At 33.9% G+C, this 17,703-nt stretch overlaps 1 protein-coding gene and 3 non-coding genes across 4 annotated transcripts; all 4 read right to left on the reverse strand.

The window, feature by feature from the left end:
- Window positions 1-1,749: 1,749 nt before the first annotated feature.
- LOC111049089 (60S ribosomal protein L4) lies at window positions 1,750-16,067 on the reverse strand. The gene is made up of 8 exons (XM_022335093.2): window positions 15,785-16,067; window positions 14,983-15,160; window positions 12,650-12,895; window positions 11,052-11,176; window positions 10,743-10,841; window positions 5,201-5,472; window positions 4,401-4,560; window positions 1,750-2,011 (listed from the first exon to the last, which is right to left on the reverse strand). The coding sequence occupies exons 1-8, from the start codon at window positions 15,785-15,787 to the stop codon at window positions 1,793-1,795; spliced, it is 1,302 nt and encodes a 433-aa protein (XP_022190785.2). The 5' UTR covers window positions 15,788-16,067; the 3' UTR covers window positions 1,750-1,792.
- On the reverse strand, window positions 9,282-9,344 carry LOC120351218. Its single transcript, XR_005571244.1, has one exon. It is a non-coding gene; the product is annotated as a small nucleolar RNA SNORD18 (small nucleolar RNA).
- On the reverse strand, window positions 9,998-10,059 carry LOC120351223. Its single transcript, XR_005571249.1, has one exon. It is a non-coding gene; the product is annotated as a small nucleolar RNA U18 (small nucleolar RNA).
- On the reverse strand, window positions 10,208-10,270 carry LOC120351219. Its single transcript, XR_005571245.1, has one exon. It is a non-coding gene; the product is annotated as a small nucleolar RNA SNORD18 (small nucleolar RNA).
- Window positions 16,068-17,703: the final 1,636 nt, after the last annotated feature.

A 17,703-nucleotide genomic window follows, 5' to 3' on the forward strand; every position in this document is an offset into this window, starting at 1 on the left:
GATCAACATTCTCTTTCTATAGTTAGTGATACGTTGAAACTCTCATTCATGAAGAATCTATGTGTGCTTCCTTCAAGGATCTTCCTCCATCTATAATCGATAGAATATATAAATATCATAATCGATATTTATATTGAGTTGTGTATTAAATTTCTGTTCTGATAATATTGCATAAATTATTATCATTCCAATGAGTTGAGCTATTTAAATAAGACTGATGATGAATATGATAGGCCAATTCATTGATAATCAATGATACAAATTTCCATAATATTTATTATGCAACTGGCTTCTGATTATCATAAATAGTATCAGTTTCAAACTATCGATTCTGTCTTGTTAAACAATTCATCTGATATGGTATCGATATTTATCTTTCGATAAGTTTGCTACTCTAATCCACAAATACCGTGAATTTTTAAGTACAAAAGCTTATAATTTCTTTGATACTTTTTCATATTAAAATGCTAAAATTAATAGAGTAACTACATATTCCTATGATTCCACATTGGAAAATATTGTTTTTAAAGTGTATTAAAAGTTCATGTTTAACAAAATATGATTGAAAATAGAAAAATGAAATTTGGAAGCTTCCAGCAAGCTGATAACATCAATGAAAGATAGACTTCTAATGAATGAAGCATGTTTTCAACTTAAAAATGCAATTTCTTGGCTATTTATGATTAAAATTCAATGATTTTCTAGGATAAGGTATATTTTAAGTAGAATTACAAAATAATAATATAATTTTTTCAAATTTCATGAAAATACAATTTTTTTATAAAAATCTAGGGTATCTGAGGGCTGATGTTTTTACAAAGCCGTGAATATTCCGCGAACCTACATGCCGTTTCAAAGTCACAAGACACGAACTGTAACAGTGATAAAAATCTGGTGTGGTACACTCACACAACTTTCCTTGCTCATTGATCTATAAGCCTCATTCTTAAAACAGGATAATTTCGGGGAATAACATTATGCCGATTGGCGGCTAAATAATTAAAACTATGATTATACTATTGTTTTCAGAGTACATTTTCCTTTGTTAGAATTATGAAATTTGAGGATTTTTTAAAAGTTGTCATCAAAACAGCTGTTCTACAAATAAAATATCGACATGTGTTCTTTTGAATAAACTGCTATACCTACCCACTTACCTCACGCACGAGAAGGAGGTTACAAAGTAAATTTCTCAGGGATGGGGTGGACTCCCTGTTAGTTTCCCAGGGAGGAGACTCATGTCAGTTGATAGGGCTTATAAATAGCTATCTCCAGAAATGAGACTCATGTCAGTTGATAGGGCTTATAAATAGCTATGTAGGGTATAAACTTGAAGAAAATCGTTAGAGCCGTTTTCGAGAAAACCGTGAAAAATATGGTTTTTTAGCCATTATCCGCCATTTTGAATTGAATTTTATTGAATTTCTTATTGTCGGATCCTCATGGTATAAGGACCTTAAGTTTAAAATTTCAAGTCAATCGGTTAATTAGGAATGGAGTTATCGTGTTCACAGACACACACACACACAAAGACCAACACCCAAAAATCATGTTTTTGGACTCAGGGGACCTTGAAACGTATAGAAAACATGAAATTAGGGTACCTTAAATTTTTTTGGAAAGCAATACTTTCCTTACCTATGGTAATAGGGCAAGGAAAGTAAAAATGTAACACGAACATCATGATTGCCACACACTTGAACATGAACGAAGTGAAGGAGGGAGCAGAAGGTTGAGACAAATATTGCGAACAGTTTCAAAAAAGAATTTATTAGTCAAGTAAGACAGCTATCTACTTGTTGGCAGGTGCAGCAGCTGGCTTCTTGGCAGGTGCGGCTGCCTTAGCCTTGGGTGCAGCAGCCGTCTTCTTGGCTGCCTTCTCTCCGGTCACCTTCTTCGCCTTCACGGGTTTCTTCTCCTTCTTGGGCTTAGCAGCCTTCGCCTTCTTTATCAACTCCTGGCGCGCCTTCATCAGTTTAACGTGCCTCGCTTGCAGAGGAGTCAGGGGAATCTGAGAATATCAGAAAAATAATGATATAAGCACGAGGGCTGAACTAACAGAGATCTTATTATATTTCGAGTCAGCTGACCTACTACATTCTGCCGACCTTATTAATTTTCGCAATTGACGTGATACGAGCTAGTTAAAAAAAGACAATTTTTTAATCATGATTTAAATGTAATACTTTATTCCTGTGTAAACTAAATATTTCAGCTTTTGGCAAATCGGAAGTCATTCATATCATCTCGTATTTCGATTGTGGAAGTATTTTATTTTTCGTTATTTGTGTTTTAAATTTATCAAGACATTTCGAATAATCAATTTCAACATATTGCCTTTTCAAAACCAAAACCCAACCTCCCTTAATCTATTTTACCTTTAAAACACAGTACATACACAAGTCAGTACTACTTTTATACAGAAGACAATTTCGAGAACTGGCAGATGTGCGAATTTCAAGGAGATTAAAATATTTCTGTGATTCAGGAAAAGCCTACCCACATACAAAACTCCACCAATAGTCCAATCAAATGGTCGTTTTTCAGCAAACAGCCCCGAAAGAATTTTTCTCGACGGTTCTATATGTATTTTGGGGCGCTGAATTCGAATCTGAAATTTGCTGACACGCCAGAGGGCGGCTTCACCCCCAAAACCCACCAAAATTTCGGACTTTCTTCAATTTTCCCATTCTATCTCGAGAACCTCGAGTTTCTCAAGAGAAATCATTCTGGACAAAATTAAGGAGAATAAAATGTCCAATAAATGGAGTCGTCGCGCAGGATTCTACCATTTTTGGTTCCGGAGCTACGAATTTTCAAAAATGGGGTATTTTTTAAGGGGTTTTCAAAATTATGCAAACCTACCACTTCTACCCTATATAGCATGGATATTTTTCTAGTATAGATAAAAAACCACACATCACGTGAAAGAAAAATTCATTATGAACAGGATTCCTTAGGAATTTTCGAATTTAGTAGTGGGGGGAGGGGGAATATACCCAAAAATAGAAAATCATGTCCTACAGCCAAAATACAAATTTTTCATTATAATACCTTTTCAAGGCCTTCCTAACAAAAAAAACATATTTCGGCTGAAATCATCTCACGCGGGTTATTTCCTATGAGAATCACCCGTTAGGAACATTTAATTTCAATATTTCCTAGTGGGGGGTACGACATAAGGATACGTCAAGGATCAAAACTTGAAATACTTATAACTTTCGACAGAATGATCAGATCACCTCGTATTCTTCTCAGGCGGTTTAAAATCATGTATCATAATAATTGAAATTTGATGAATAAATAAAAAAATCCACTTATAGTGAATTTTAGCCCCGATTTAATTAAATACACAGAAAAATGGCCAATTTCTATATTCAAAACTGTATATCTCGGTAACCCGAAATGATAAAAAATGGTACTTGGTCTTGATTTGAAGAACAGAATCTCCTCTTTCATGTGAGGTAGATGAGTTCCTAAGGAATCCTGTTCATAATGAATTGTTCTTTCACGTGATGTGTGGTTTTTTATCTATGCTAGAGAAATATCCATGTTGTATAGGGTAGAAGTGGTAGGTTTGCATAATTTTGAAAACCCCTTAAAAAATACCCCTTTTTTGAAAATTCGTAGCTCCGGAACCAAAAATGGTAGAATCCTGCGAGACGACTCCATTTATTGGACATTTTATTCTCCTTAATTTTGTCCAGAATGATTTTTCTTGAGAAACTCGAGGTTCACGAGATAGAATGGGAAAATTGAAAAAAGTCCGAAAATTTGAGGGTTTTTGGGGGTGAAGCCGCCCTCTGGCGTGTCAGCTAATTTCAGATTCGAATTCAGCGCCCCAAAATACATATAGAACCGTCGAGAAAAATTCTTTCGGGGCTGTTTGCTGAAAAACGACCATTTGACTGGACTACAACTCTATACAACTCCATAAAGAATAAATCCAAGTGTGAGAAGCTTTTCCTTTTTTAAAACACTATCATTTTTATCGAATGTGCTTTAAATAGTGATAAAGCTTTTGATTACTCAATTGACTCATAGAAAGTGAAAAATATAAATAAAAATAATTCCACATATCTTGATATCAAGTTTTAGCCTAGATAAATTTCAGATTCAAATTTCAATCATCAACTTCTGAAGAGATTGAATTATTCCGAAGTTTTACCTTGCTAACTACACAATACTTTATTGGTGAAACTTTAGAGAACTGAGAATTTATGGGAAGACTCAGAAACACATCTTTAATGTGATATGAATGACAATAACGAATCAGCATATCAATTATACTAATTTAACAAGTTATACATCACGTATTCAACTTGCAAAGGTAAAAGGGGACTTGGATTGGTACACGTATTATCAGTTATAATGGAGAGAAATGAGAGTAGCCTACTTACGCCACGCTTCTCATTGGCTGCGATGTCACGCTGCAACTGCCTCTTCTGGGCGTCCAAGATTGCCTTCCTCTTGAGCACAGCGGCGAATGGGTTCAATTTCAACATGGCGCGAGTGTTGCGCAGAGGATTCAATTTCTTCACTCGTCTCACAACTCCCTTCCTAATAAGCCAAACAATACCACAATTACTTCAATTGTATTCACATAAATAACAATACCGTAGTAGATAGACTTATAACAGTTTAAAACACTTTAAAATAGAAAAATATTTTGAAATTGTATTATATTCGAAAACTTCCAACAAAGAGAAACCCAATAATTAATTTGGTAAGGGCAGTTGGAAAGTAGTAATATTAATACAGTGATCAGCATTGAATGATGACCAGCTGAGACTGTATTCTAATATAACTACAAGGACACCTTATACAAGCAAAATGTACCAGACTGAATAAATTCCGAACACACGAAGGTATGCTTCTAATGACCTCAGAAGTGGCTACAATGAATAATTATTCCATCATATAAGTCAAGCTTAATCTAAAAGAGATAACTGTTCAAAATAATTATTAATATCAACAACTATAATAAGAGCTAAGAAGATAGACATGTAATTTCCTTTTTGAGAAGCTTTTATTTTTCGTGGTCAACCATCGATCTGCTATTATATGGATAAAACTTGACTAAAATTGATCTAGCCATCACGCAGTCAATTTGTTTTTATGAAGATTTTTTAATAATAGTGTTAGAGTTATAAGAAGCTTGAGTAGAGCAGTTTGTTAAAGTATCCATGTGTTAACTTACTGTGGCGGTTTGACGACCTTCTTGATCTCGTCGGACTTGAGCAGACGCGACAGATCGCTGTTGGCCATCTTGGGGAAGGGCAGGTTGTAGCCCTTCTTGAGGGTGGAGGCCTTGCGCCAGGTGCCGTAGAGGGCGTCCAGCTTCTCGAACGCCGATTGGGTCCAGATGACGAATCTGCCCACGTGACCACCGGGAGCCAGCTTCAGCAGGTTCAGCTTCGTCACGTTAATCAGCTCCACGCCGGGGATGTTGCGGAATGCCTTTGTCAAACCCTAAAAACACAAATTAATCAATTTTAAACCCAAACCAAAAGAAAAATCAACTTAGAAGATTAATTAAATGAGTTCAATAAAATAAAAAAGGTACTTGATAACTCTTATTGTGTTTCAATAGTTTTAGTAGTCATATTGGAAAAAAGTTGGTATGTAAAGATCAACTCGTATAATATTAAATACTAGGTGAGGCCAAATGAACTCCTTGGTTCCAAGTTTGATGCCGCATCTACATGTTGGCCCAATGAAGGCCAATGTCGACCAGCGCCACGCCAGTGTGTAGATGGGTGGTTTGCCAGCGCTGGCATAGATGTGGACTATGTATTAGTTGGTGAGCATGATTGGTTGGTTGTCACAGATTAAGAAAAGAGTGGTGGTGACGCAGAGAGCTCTATTTGGTTTTACAGTTGTCCTCACTGTTTTATGTCGCCCGAATAGATTATTATCCTAGCAAGTATAAATCAGGTTGCCGCCTACTCAATCATCTATTGAGTAATGATTACATCTACTATATAGTATGATTACATCTACTCAATAGAGATGTAACCCATCTATTTCCAAATTATTTTGATTTATTTATTCAAAGACATACAAAACACAATTCAACACATTTTAAAAAGTGCAACCGAGTCATGACAAAATCACATTGCAAAAAACCCACGATACTATCCCTACCTATTAAGAATGTTTTTGTGATAAACCTTGATGCTCTCATAACTATGACAACTTTAAATGACATTTTCCAAAATCATGGCCCAGCAATGAACGGAAATTTATAAGAAATCAGATAAAATGTACCAGACTGAATAAATTTCTCACTCATTGATCGAGTAAAGAAAGAATAGAAATCTGGATAGTTAATTTAGCGAAAACCTCAAAGTGCCTACCCTATATTCAAGTGGCACTGGGTGTGGCTCGCAAATAGTTCTATTTTTTTATTAGATTACTGAAATGAGTCTGTCCAGGTAACGCAAAAGATTATCAAAATATAATTAGCACAGTGATAAACAAGACAACAACTTAATATTACTCAATAACTTACAACTTATCAAAAAATCTTTAAAACATTTTTGAAAAGGTGTAGTACTAGCTGCGTTGTGATGCATGATAACTAGAAACGCATGAGAAAACATAACTTCACAACGCAACTAGAAAACAAGTACAAAGGCAATATACTCGCATTAGCAGAAAAATGCATTCCGTATAGGAAATATTATTGCCACTTGAATTTATTCAAGGACACCTCATTATACGAGTGAAATGTACCAGACTGAATAAATTCCGTACTCAATTGTTCAAGTAAGGAAGGAATAGAAATCTGGATCATTAATTTAGCGAAAACCTTAAAGTGCCTACCCTAAATTCAAGTAGCACTGGGTGTGGTCTCGCAAACCAAACTATACAATACTGTAGATTATTGAAATGAGTAAAATTTTTAGTCATTGGCAAATTCATTATGATCTGAACTATTTGTATCAGAAATCGATGTGTATTCAATTCGCGATATTTCAAGATTAAAATTCAATTTATAAATCAATAATTTCATGGAAATGTCTGAATAAGGAATAATGAATGACCGGTTGCAGAATCGTTACGTAAAATCGAACACGGCTATGTGAGACATGGATTAAAATCACAAACATAAATGGTTGGTCATTGAACAGTCGTTTGTCGAAGCCCATTTAGCTATATTATCTCGAATTAGCATCACACACAAGTCATATTGCTCTATTTACTTTTTTCCGTACATGCTTCTATCCAACCAATGTCTTGGCTTCGGGGAAAGTTTTAATGGACATCACTGTGAACATACTTAAACGACCTCACATAAAATTGAATAACAACAAGGCGACTCGAGATTTCTCACCATATTTAGCGATTTGGAGGTTATAAAAAACTTTTAAAGAGAAAAAACACGGAAAATTCCAACTTACCGCTTTGACAATAAATTATTCTGAAATTCGACATAAATTTCATCCAACATGAGTTGATAATTTAATTAGAATTATATAACGATTCTATTATGGGGGAACAGAAGTTGGCTGAAGATTCGACTTATGCAATCTCTAGTGGACAAAAAAATATGAAATACACCTATCCTTGTTTACAATGGCAGAGATAGAACAATAGTGAATAAAACTAATTTTAATCACATAAAATGTGATTATTGAATGCGAGACTCTAATTTAAGAAAAATAAATACCTTTTATTAATTACCTTGAATTTAGTAAAAACCTTCTACTCATTTTGGTAATGTATTCAATATTGTTGAAAGGAAGGAGGTGAAAGGTTATAGGATAGTGATTAGACAAACGTTGTCTGCGTCGTCTGCATAATTTACTGTACAGATCAAAACAAAATGAATAATTTCATTCATATTCGTCTAATATAGACGTGATCGTTCATGTTGTTTTATAATAATAAAATACCTACTGTGTACCCAATTTACATACTCTCTGATGGAATTAAAATAAGCTCCTCTTGTTTTGTGGGGTAAGTAATTATAAGTTTTATGAATCAGGTTTGATTTCATGTGAGATACATTACGGTATTCTTCTATAGAATTGCAGTTGCCTGTTAAATAGAAAGTGACAAATCCATACATGTTTTATGATTATTCAAATGAAATATTATAAATAATTCAATCCTAACATACAAGGTGTAGTATTAGTATATAGCTTATCAGGAAGACAATAATTTCATGACCTGATCTTGGACCTACTGCTATGACATGTTACTGCTAGTTCATATTGCTTTAATATGGTATATCATCATTGTCATATATAGCTTAATTCATTCTAAGCTACATGTGGATCAATAAATACGGTCCAACGGAAACATTAAAACAAGATAACCTGTTTTAGGTTAGGATGTCTGAAACAATGTATGGTAATACATGATAGAACATCGTTCCAACATAGAAATTTATGTAATTCCATGTATAACCCTCCATAAAAAATCTTGGCAATATTGCTATGTCAATCGACAAGTATCTAAGTAATAAAAATAACAGAATTATTTACTCAATCCTTTCAACACTAAAGCCCAAAGAAGTCCACTTCATCCAGGAAACCAATGAATATTATGATTTATTAAATGCAGTATTATAATATTCTTTATTGCTACTAGTTTCACTTAATCTTCTTTGAAGTTCAAGGTATTTTTCATTTCCTTCCCAGTCGAATAATTTATAAAATAAGTGCATTGCAAGTGAAGTATTTTTACGTTCAAATAATAGCCGCTCAGCCTTTGTTTCATATGACGATTACACATCTTAACCATGAGCGCGCTGTCGGCATTTCTCCTGTTCCCCTATATTGGTTGAGCACCTACAAGTATTGACAATAATATGAGTTGTGGGTAGCCAAAATACTCGTAGAAAATAAATACTTATATTTACTTGTTAGTGGATACTTATTGTACTTATTAGTAAGCTATACTCGGTAAAGATAATTTACTAATATTATTTACTTATAAATAGTTTTTCGTAAACAACTTTCAAAAGACGCTATTATAAGCTCTAAAATGCATTTGGCGCTAGTAGATAGTGGATTTAACAGTACGAATTCGGGCCCTTAACTGACAGTTTTGAACAATTGAATACATTAATAAGATCCTTCTGACGACTGTGCAACAGAATCATGTGTCTAATCGGGCGTTGTTAGTTGTATGTGAGCTACAGTTTACTTTGACGTCTGTGCAATGAAAAATGGAGTTATGGCTTCGTAAATTAGTTAACTGCCTGTTTTCAACTTTATGTGACGACTCTGCAACCGGGCATACGAGAATTTGATTGATTGAAAGAATGCAATATCAGAAAATGGAATCATCAACGTCTCAGAAACACGGACCAATAGTTTTCATCATGTTATTGCATTCTGAAGAATTTCCAGATCGCGAGTTTGAATGCACACCATTAAACAAAATTTGAAATGATCATCTCACAAACGGTTATACTGATTATATTTTTATTTTTTCAGAGAATGCAATATCAGAAAGATGGAATCATCAACGTCTCAGTAACACGGACCAATATTTTTCATCATGGAAATGCATTTCTCTAAGTGAAACAAAATGAATGATCAAATGCTACAGAAAAGTGTATTTAAATAATTCATTTATGCAATTTGATAAGCAATAATTGAAGGTTAAATAATCTATGGAATAGAAATTATTCTTTCTGATAAAGGAATCATAAAAGTTCTAATTTAGAATGCACAATCAGAAAATAGAATCATCAACATCTCAGAAACACGGACCAACAATTTTCATCACTCAAGTGCATTCCTGAATCCCTGAACTTCAAAAACACTTTATGTTATATCTAATAGAATATGATTTTTCTTTTGTCAACGGAAGCGAGTATTATAAGAAGCATTCTAGCAACTAATTCTAAAATAGATAAATGTGTAACAAATCAACAAAAACAGTTACTGATCAGGAATATTATCAGTATAAATTTCTACAAATTGTGAACTTGATGAGGAAATCTTACTAAGGATCAAGGTACAGTTAAACTAAAATGCATTATCAGAAAATGGAATCATCAACATCTCAGAAACACGGACCAATTATTTTCATCATTCGAATGCATTTAAGGCAAATTTAAAATTTTACAATTCAGAATAAAAAATGACCACCGACATTAATGGTATTTAATAAAATGACGAAAGTATTTTTTCAATGTAACAACTATTTATGAAGTGAAGGTAAATTTATAAACAAGAAAGAATGCAAAATCAGAAATTGGAATCATCAACATCTCAGTAACACGGACCAATGTTTTTCATCATGTTAATGCAGCGAATATTACATAGTTTATAATGGTCTTATGAGATATAGTTGTAATAGGCTACACATATTTTCTTAACCCGGATTATCTCCTTTGTATTATTAAAAGCCTGGCAAGTGATTTACTCTACATTAATGTATATAAACATGTAATTATTACAAGATTAACTAAAAATGTACCAGACGGAATAACTTTAATATTCATAAGAGAACATCAAAGGAATAAAATCTGGAAATTTTATGTAGCGAACACAAAAAGTGGCAGCTCAATAATAAAGTGACACAGAGTGCGGTTCGCATGAATATAGAGTACTTGAACACTTCTTGCACTCATGATAGCTAAAATCCCAAAAGTATCATTGCTCCAGTTGCAAAATTCAACAATTTCAATGAGTATCAATTTTTATAACATACTAGTTACTGGAGAATGTGTGAAGGATAGAGAATTCTATTAATAGAATATGACGTCATAGACATACCTGATCACGGTTATAGATGATCAATGGTCCTCTACGCTGGATGCGACGGCGGTTACGCATTTTACCCTTGCCAGCTCTGAATCGGCGGCTCTTGTATACCTAAAAAAATCGATTAAAAATATTTTATTCATATTCTGTTCAATAACCTATTTAAAAGTGGTAGGTATTCCAGTAGAATTCTATAATCTCTATTCCTTATGAAGATTCGTTAAATTCAGATCCAATTAGATACTTTCAAAGCTAACTGTATCTCTGAACTTCTTGAATTCAGAAAGGAGGATTCTTTTGTGTAATGACAATTTTAATTACCTTCTGAATGTCATTCCAAGCCTTGATTCGGTGAAGGAAGATGGTGGCTTGCTTGGTTTTGTTGTATTCTTGGATCTTATCGCTGACAACCAAGGGAAGTTCTGGCACATCCTGAACCATGTGGCCTGTAACGGAAAATATAAAGAAAATCGATAAAAAATATGAAAGAACTCTTTTTGAAACACCATGATCGGGATAAAAATAAAGTTGATCAATATGTTTATGATGCATTCCTTTGTAAACTTACAAGAGCATCGGACTTCAAATTCAATTTTTGGCGGATGGAAAACGATTTCTCTATGAGAACTGCAATTATCAAACACAATCGAGTGGCTCTCAAAAGAGCAAGAACATGAGAATACAATTAGAGCTGAAATCACTCTTAGAACAAAATCTAATCGCACTAAGATGGCTTCAAATAATGCACATCAGAAACTGGAATCATCAACATTTCAGTAATACGGACCAAAGCTTTGCATCATGTAAATGCATTTTTGTTCATGTTGAAATTTGGAGAATCAAAGGAAATGACTAAGTACAATATTACGCCAAAATCAAAAATCTAATATATTTATCTAAACTTGATTGAATTAAAATATGCGTTGATGCTGTAAAATAGCATCATATGTACCAGACTGAATAACTTCAATATTCATAAGAGAACAGGCAAAGGAATATAATCTGGAAGTTTGATGTAGCGAACACAAAAAGTGGCAACTCAATAAGCAAGTGACACAGAGTGCGGTCCGCAAATAGACATGAAGTAGTATACACTTTTAAAGTAGATATTAATAATGTGTCAAAGAATATTTTATATTAAGAAAAATTACTATTCAACTTCAATCAAATAAATTTTTAAAAAATAAATAAAGTTCTAGACACTCAAATGCACTATCAGAAGAATGGATCATCAACATCTCAGAAACACGGACCAATGATATCATCATTTAAAAGCATCTAATTGGCTAGTCAATATTGAGTATCTTGAAAATTTTGAGTCAAAGTGATTGAATAACTAACAAGAAAGCATGAAATTAATAGTGTTCCCATATGTTACAGTTCCAATAGAATTTTTTCAGAGAAAGCATAATCAGAAAAATGGAATCATCAACATCTCAGCAAAATGGACCAATAGTTTTCATCATTTAATATTCTGTCAAATTGATCATCATTAGTCATCATTTAATTCTCTGTCAAAAGAATTACTAATACGATTCATGTTGAAAAGGAAAAAAATTTTCCCAAATAATTTTATTGGAAAAATGAAGTTTACAAAGTATGATGAATTTAGATATAAAAATTTATTTCAATCTTGTTTCCACAAACAGCAAGAATGAAGAACATTCCAATAAGATTGAAGATTTATTAGAAATTGCAGTTAGCCAACTTCTGGAATATTGCTGTAATAATAATTCAATAAGAATCAATTTAAACTACAAAGATTATAATTTTTATCAAAGGAACTGCCAGAGATGTGTTCAACCAAAACTGGTTGTAATAAATAAATCGCAGAACGAATTTCTGAAAATAGCCCAAGACTTCTTTAGTAAGATTCAAATTACTGTTCAAACCATATTTTTATTTAATGGAAAACTGACCTTTGGACATGACGAGGGCGGGAACACCGCTGGCGGCTATGGCGGAGACCATGGCGTACCTCTTCTGGTTGACGTTGACCTTGCGATGCCATCTGCGCCAGGTCTTAGTAGGCGCGAACATGCGACCTCCCCTACACATGTTGCCGAAAGCACCCTGGCCCGAGCGGTGAGTACCACCTCCGCGCACTCTTGGAATACGAGCCACGGCGCGACCTGTTCCCCATGATTCGGCACTGGTCTGGTGTCCTACAAACATACATGCCAATTGAGATAATCTTGAAAAAATATAAGCTCGAATCAAACTCTGTTGCTTTACAGAACAAATTATTACATTAAAAATAGATTGCAAATGTTATATTTTTATAACTAGATATATTATTTTTTTATAATTTATACTTATTTGCCGACACCGACAAAAGCAAAGTTTAAGTGCTGGTAACGAGTAAGAAAAAAGGAAAACGATAATATTACATGCAATAGAAAAATTAAATTGTAATAATTGTAACATAGTAGGCTGGATTATAATATTGAAACTATGCAATTCAATCAAAATGAAAGCGAGGAAAATCTATTATAATAACGTATGCAAGTCTGATGGCAATACTAAAAAAATTTAAATTGTCTTATGAATTAGGTGAAATCTTTTGTTGATTCAATCACATGTATTTTTTTTAATACTAGATTTAGTGATGTTATTTAAAATTACGTTTTGTATGTATTTAATAAACACATAGAACTAACTACGCCATAATATAAGGTCTGTCCTCGAAATATGGTATTGTAAAAATGGTGGATGGCAATCTAAAACTGTGAGCTGGAATGTATTTATTTTTGCATTTATTTAGGCCTATATATAGCTGCGTACACATATTCGTGCTTCCAACCCGCACCGAGCACGCTCCTCCCTCGTACCACCATCGAACCACAGTCGCACCGCCCACGCACCCATCATGAACGTTACGGAAGATGTTAGATCTTCTCGCGTTCCCCGGTCGAACCACTGTTGCTCGCCGGTCGATCATCAATCGCTCTGCTGGAGTGACGTTCCGTGACGTTCGGTTGCGGAGCAAAGCGACAGTCTGTACGCACCTTAAAGTATTGCATTTTTTATGACTTAATTTGACTGTTCCATAAGGTAGGCCAAATTCAGTTAGATTAACTCTGCTCGAGATTTTAAGATCTGTGACCCATTTTGTAGAAAGCCTTCAAAAAGTTTTAAAACTGACCCAAGTTATGGGCAATAAAGTAAATAACTAAAAATCAATCATAAAAAGAAGAATTATTATATGCATGATGAATTATTTTATCTTGAGAACAGTCAATAATTAACTAGAGAAGATTTCAGTTAGTAATTTGTTATGAAATGTACTTAGTTATTATGGAATGAGATTTTTTGTAAAACAAATAATATTAGCCTATTTAATATTATCAATTGGCAAGATAAGGTATCACAAAAGTAAGGCCAGGATAGCTGAAAATTAATATTAGAATAATAAAAGATCTAATTTAACGAAAGATAAAAATGGATAAACTGTCTTTTTTATCACATATTAAGGTTCAATTGAAAAAGATTTATTGGCAGAAATATAAAATTAACACATCTTAGAGATACCTAATAGAAGCAATACAAATTTTACAACATGAAAGATACTATTACAAAATAGAATGCAATGCCAATTGAATATTTGCATCTCGAGGTACTAAACCTGTTTGAATTAGTAATATAAAATTGATTACAAAAAATTCCTTGACAAAGACTGAAGCCACGTTGTAATAGCTGCAACAGCTTCTTACAAAGTGACGTAATGTAGCCCAAAAACATGGTAGAGTAATGTAAAAAAGCCACATTTACTAACATACTACAGTAAGGTCAATGCTACAATGATGGTGGAGAAAAATAGGAGAATAGCGTTGCCTTGCTACTGCATTCTACAGAGGATAGCAGCTGATAACAGAAAATCTGATGTGATATTAACTGTTCATTCTATGAAATAATAACCTCTATTTAACGTTGTGGAGCTAGAAAAGAATAACACGGCTTTGTCAAATGATAGACAAGGATAGCAAACCAATTATTAAGCAAATACTGCTATAATAACGTAAACCTCACTGTATGAATATACTTTACAGCAAGTTGCCGTGCCATATGAAGCAATTGCCTTAAACTTTAATTGTCACGTGTAATGCATTTCAAGATATTGCTGCCACTGAGTCTATAAAAAAGTTATTCAGCTCATTCGGGTCAATATCTACTTTAGTATTCTTGTTTGTTCTTGTTTCCTCTGACAAGACAGGAAATTTTTAAATTATATCATGAGAATTTAAAACATTACCTGCATCTTTGTTCACACAGTATGGCTGTCTATGATTTTTAGCGATGTTCATGTGAACAAAGTTTACAACATCGGGCCTAATTGGAGCCTTGAAAACAGCAGGCAATGAGACTGTTGTTCCTGTTGACTCATTTTTATCACTGTAGACCGAGATTAGCGGCCTTGCCGCAGCTATTGACTGAAAAATAAAGGTATTCTTTAATGAAAATATGTAAGTCAGCATTAACATTATTCAAATATAAAAATAATATATCATGCTTATGATAGCTGGTGAACATAAAACATCAAAATAATTCTTGAAATGGCGGATTATTGGATTTAGTGCAAATATGCGTAACCTAACCTCAAAGAAATAAAAATAAAATGAATACCAAATTTTTTAGAAAGATATTTACAACTTAGTTTAGAGAACCTAAGATAGAGTAATATTATGAAATTATAGAAAAAAGACAATGATAATTTACAAATTGCTAGACGTAATCCGCCACGCAACCACATGTCTCAAGTAGTATGACATAAAAAATTTACGTTTAAATTTAAGTAAATAAACCAAAATATGTATAACAGTTTAAGAAAAACATAATAAAGTAAGAACGATTAGGATGAAACAATTATATTACTATTTTATGATAAATTTACTGGCGGCTACAAATACGAGTAGTTTGGCTATAGTGACATGTGTGTGCCACAAAAAAAGTTATGAAAACCAACTAATTTTGTTTAATATAGTTGAAGACAAGTGAATTAATTTTGAAAATTGGCAATTAACTTTAAAAACAAATGAATTATTAAAAATACTAACCATTTTGTAATAAAATTGAGAAACGTGTGCCTAACCACAATCCGATAAACTGAAAGGAAATGGAGGAACGAAAGCCAGCCAACTTCCTTTTTGAACGCAGTATAACCAACCAAAATTCACTGTATATTGCTATTTTGAATTTTTATGAAAAATTGAAACAAATTTAAAATATGGAAATTTTTTAAGTGAGAATAGATCAGAACTATAAGTATTAACCGATTGGACAGTCAATATTCTCTTCAAACCATAGTCCAACACCTTTCAACTGAACAAAAAGAAATTGGAATTGCTGGGTTTTAGAGTAGACGATTATATTGTTGTTTGTTTAAGTGTGAAGTGTAAATATCAATATTCTTTGGATTGTTGAATAAGGTCACAATCACCCAAGAGCTAATTCCTCAGTTAATACCTTGGTAAATACCTTCTGATTTATTTATTATTCAAATTTGTGGGATCAATGAGGTCAGAAAATGGAATTTTAATTCACATACCATAATTAGATACTGTACACAACTATTCAGATGGCGATTCCGAACAGTGACCACTTTTAATAAGAGTTTATATCATCACATATAAATCCTTCACATTTTCTTTTATTTACCGAATAAGAATACGAGTTGAAATATTCAAACCTTACATAAAAAGATAACCTGACCTGAACTCATTCATTCAAACTGACCCAATTTATCAAACTCAATCTATTCAATTCAATTTTTCCTCTGTCCGTAACCAGTGTAGCCTATCATATACCAGTATATACCGGATAGACATTGTCGATTAATAAAAACACAAAAGTTCAAATATTTACACTAATCTCAATTTAAATCTGACACCCCCATACTCACAACTTTTACCAACCTTACCTGTCAAATCTTCACAGTATGATTTCATTTGATGTGCATTAATGAATATAGCTGTATTCTCCAAAGGTCTTTGATATTCTCTGACACAATGCTGACCTATTCTGTAACTCTACATGTGCCGGTTGCACAAAGGCCAGTTAAATTTTAATCGTGAATAATCCTTCAAGAATCAACCAGAGAAGCCATCTTATCAAAACGCCTTCTCTGATTGGTTCTCGTGAAATTAATTACGGTTAAAGTTCAACTTACTTACTAACTTGATACTTGTTGTCCTTGTCGAAGACTGGGGATTCCAGATAGACAGTGTCATGAACAAGATTGGTTGGTAGCCATTTTGGCAAGTCATTGGAATAGAACTGATTCAAAAATGGGGCTCGTCCTCAAGCTCAGCAAATGAGTAGAGTGGTAGTGAAGCTTCAGCTTCACTGTGCTAAGCAGTTTATCTCTTGGTAAATTTCTCACTTCGCTGGGCAGCCTGTTGAACATCCGAATGGCTGCTGCTGGGTAGCTGTTGTAGGTGCTGCTCAATCGTGTGTGTGATGCCTCAAGGTCAGCAGCTCGGCGCGTATTGTGGCTGTGGATTTCACCTCTTCTTGTCCAGGCTTCCTGGTTGTCCATCAGGTGTGATAGTGAGCAGAACACATACTGACTGTAGATGGTGAGGATCCCCATACCCTTGAAGAGAGGTTTACAGTGGTCCCTAGTTCCCGAGAATGTGATTGTTTGGACTGCTCTTTTTTGGAGGAGCAGCACATCCTTTGCTGCTGGTACATGTCCCCACAGGATCAGTCCATACATGATGTGGCTGTGAAAGAGTAAGTGGTATGCCATCACCAAACTATCCCTGCCTACCACATGTCTGAGCTTTTTTAGCAGGTATATTACCCTGGAAAGCTTTCAACACACTTCTGACACATGGTGACTCCATCTCAGCCTTCCATCCAGCCAGAAGCCAAGCAACTTGACCGGCTCTGCCTCCTGCCATCACAGTGAGCAAATGAGGGTATTTGTTTTGTCCTCATTCAGCTTTAGTTTGTTTGCTGAGAACCACTTTTT

Source organism: Nilaparvata lugens, chromosome 4 (assembly GCF_014356525.2).
Source record: "Nilaparvata lugens isolate BPH chromosome 4, ASM1435652v1, whole genome shotgun sequence".
Classification (NCBI taxonomy): Eukaryota; Metazoa; Arthropoda; class Insecta; order Hemiptera; family Delphacidae; genus Nilaparvata; species Nilaparvata lugens.

Bases quoted from the DNA above. Each gene is read 5' to 3' on its own strand.
- LOC111049089 (XM_022335093.2), bottom strand. The intron at 12,896-14,982 runs GTAATGTTTTAA...GTATGTTTGTAG, and splicing joins CTGTGTGAACAAAGATGCAG to GACACCAGACCAGTGCCGAA. The intron at 10,842-11,051 runs GTAATTAAAATT...CGATTTTTTTAG, and splicing joins CTTGGAATGACATTCAGAAG to GTATACAAGAGCCGCCGATT.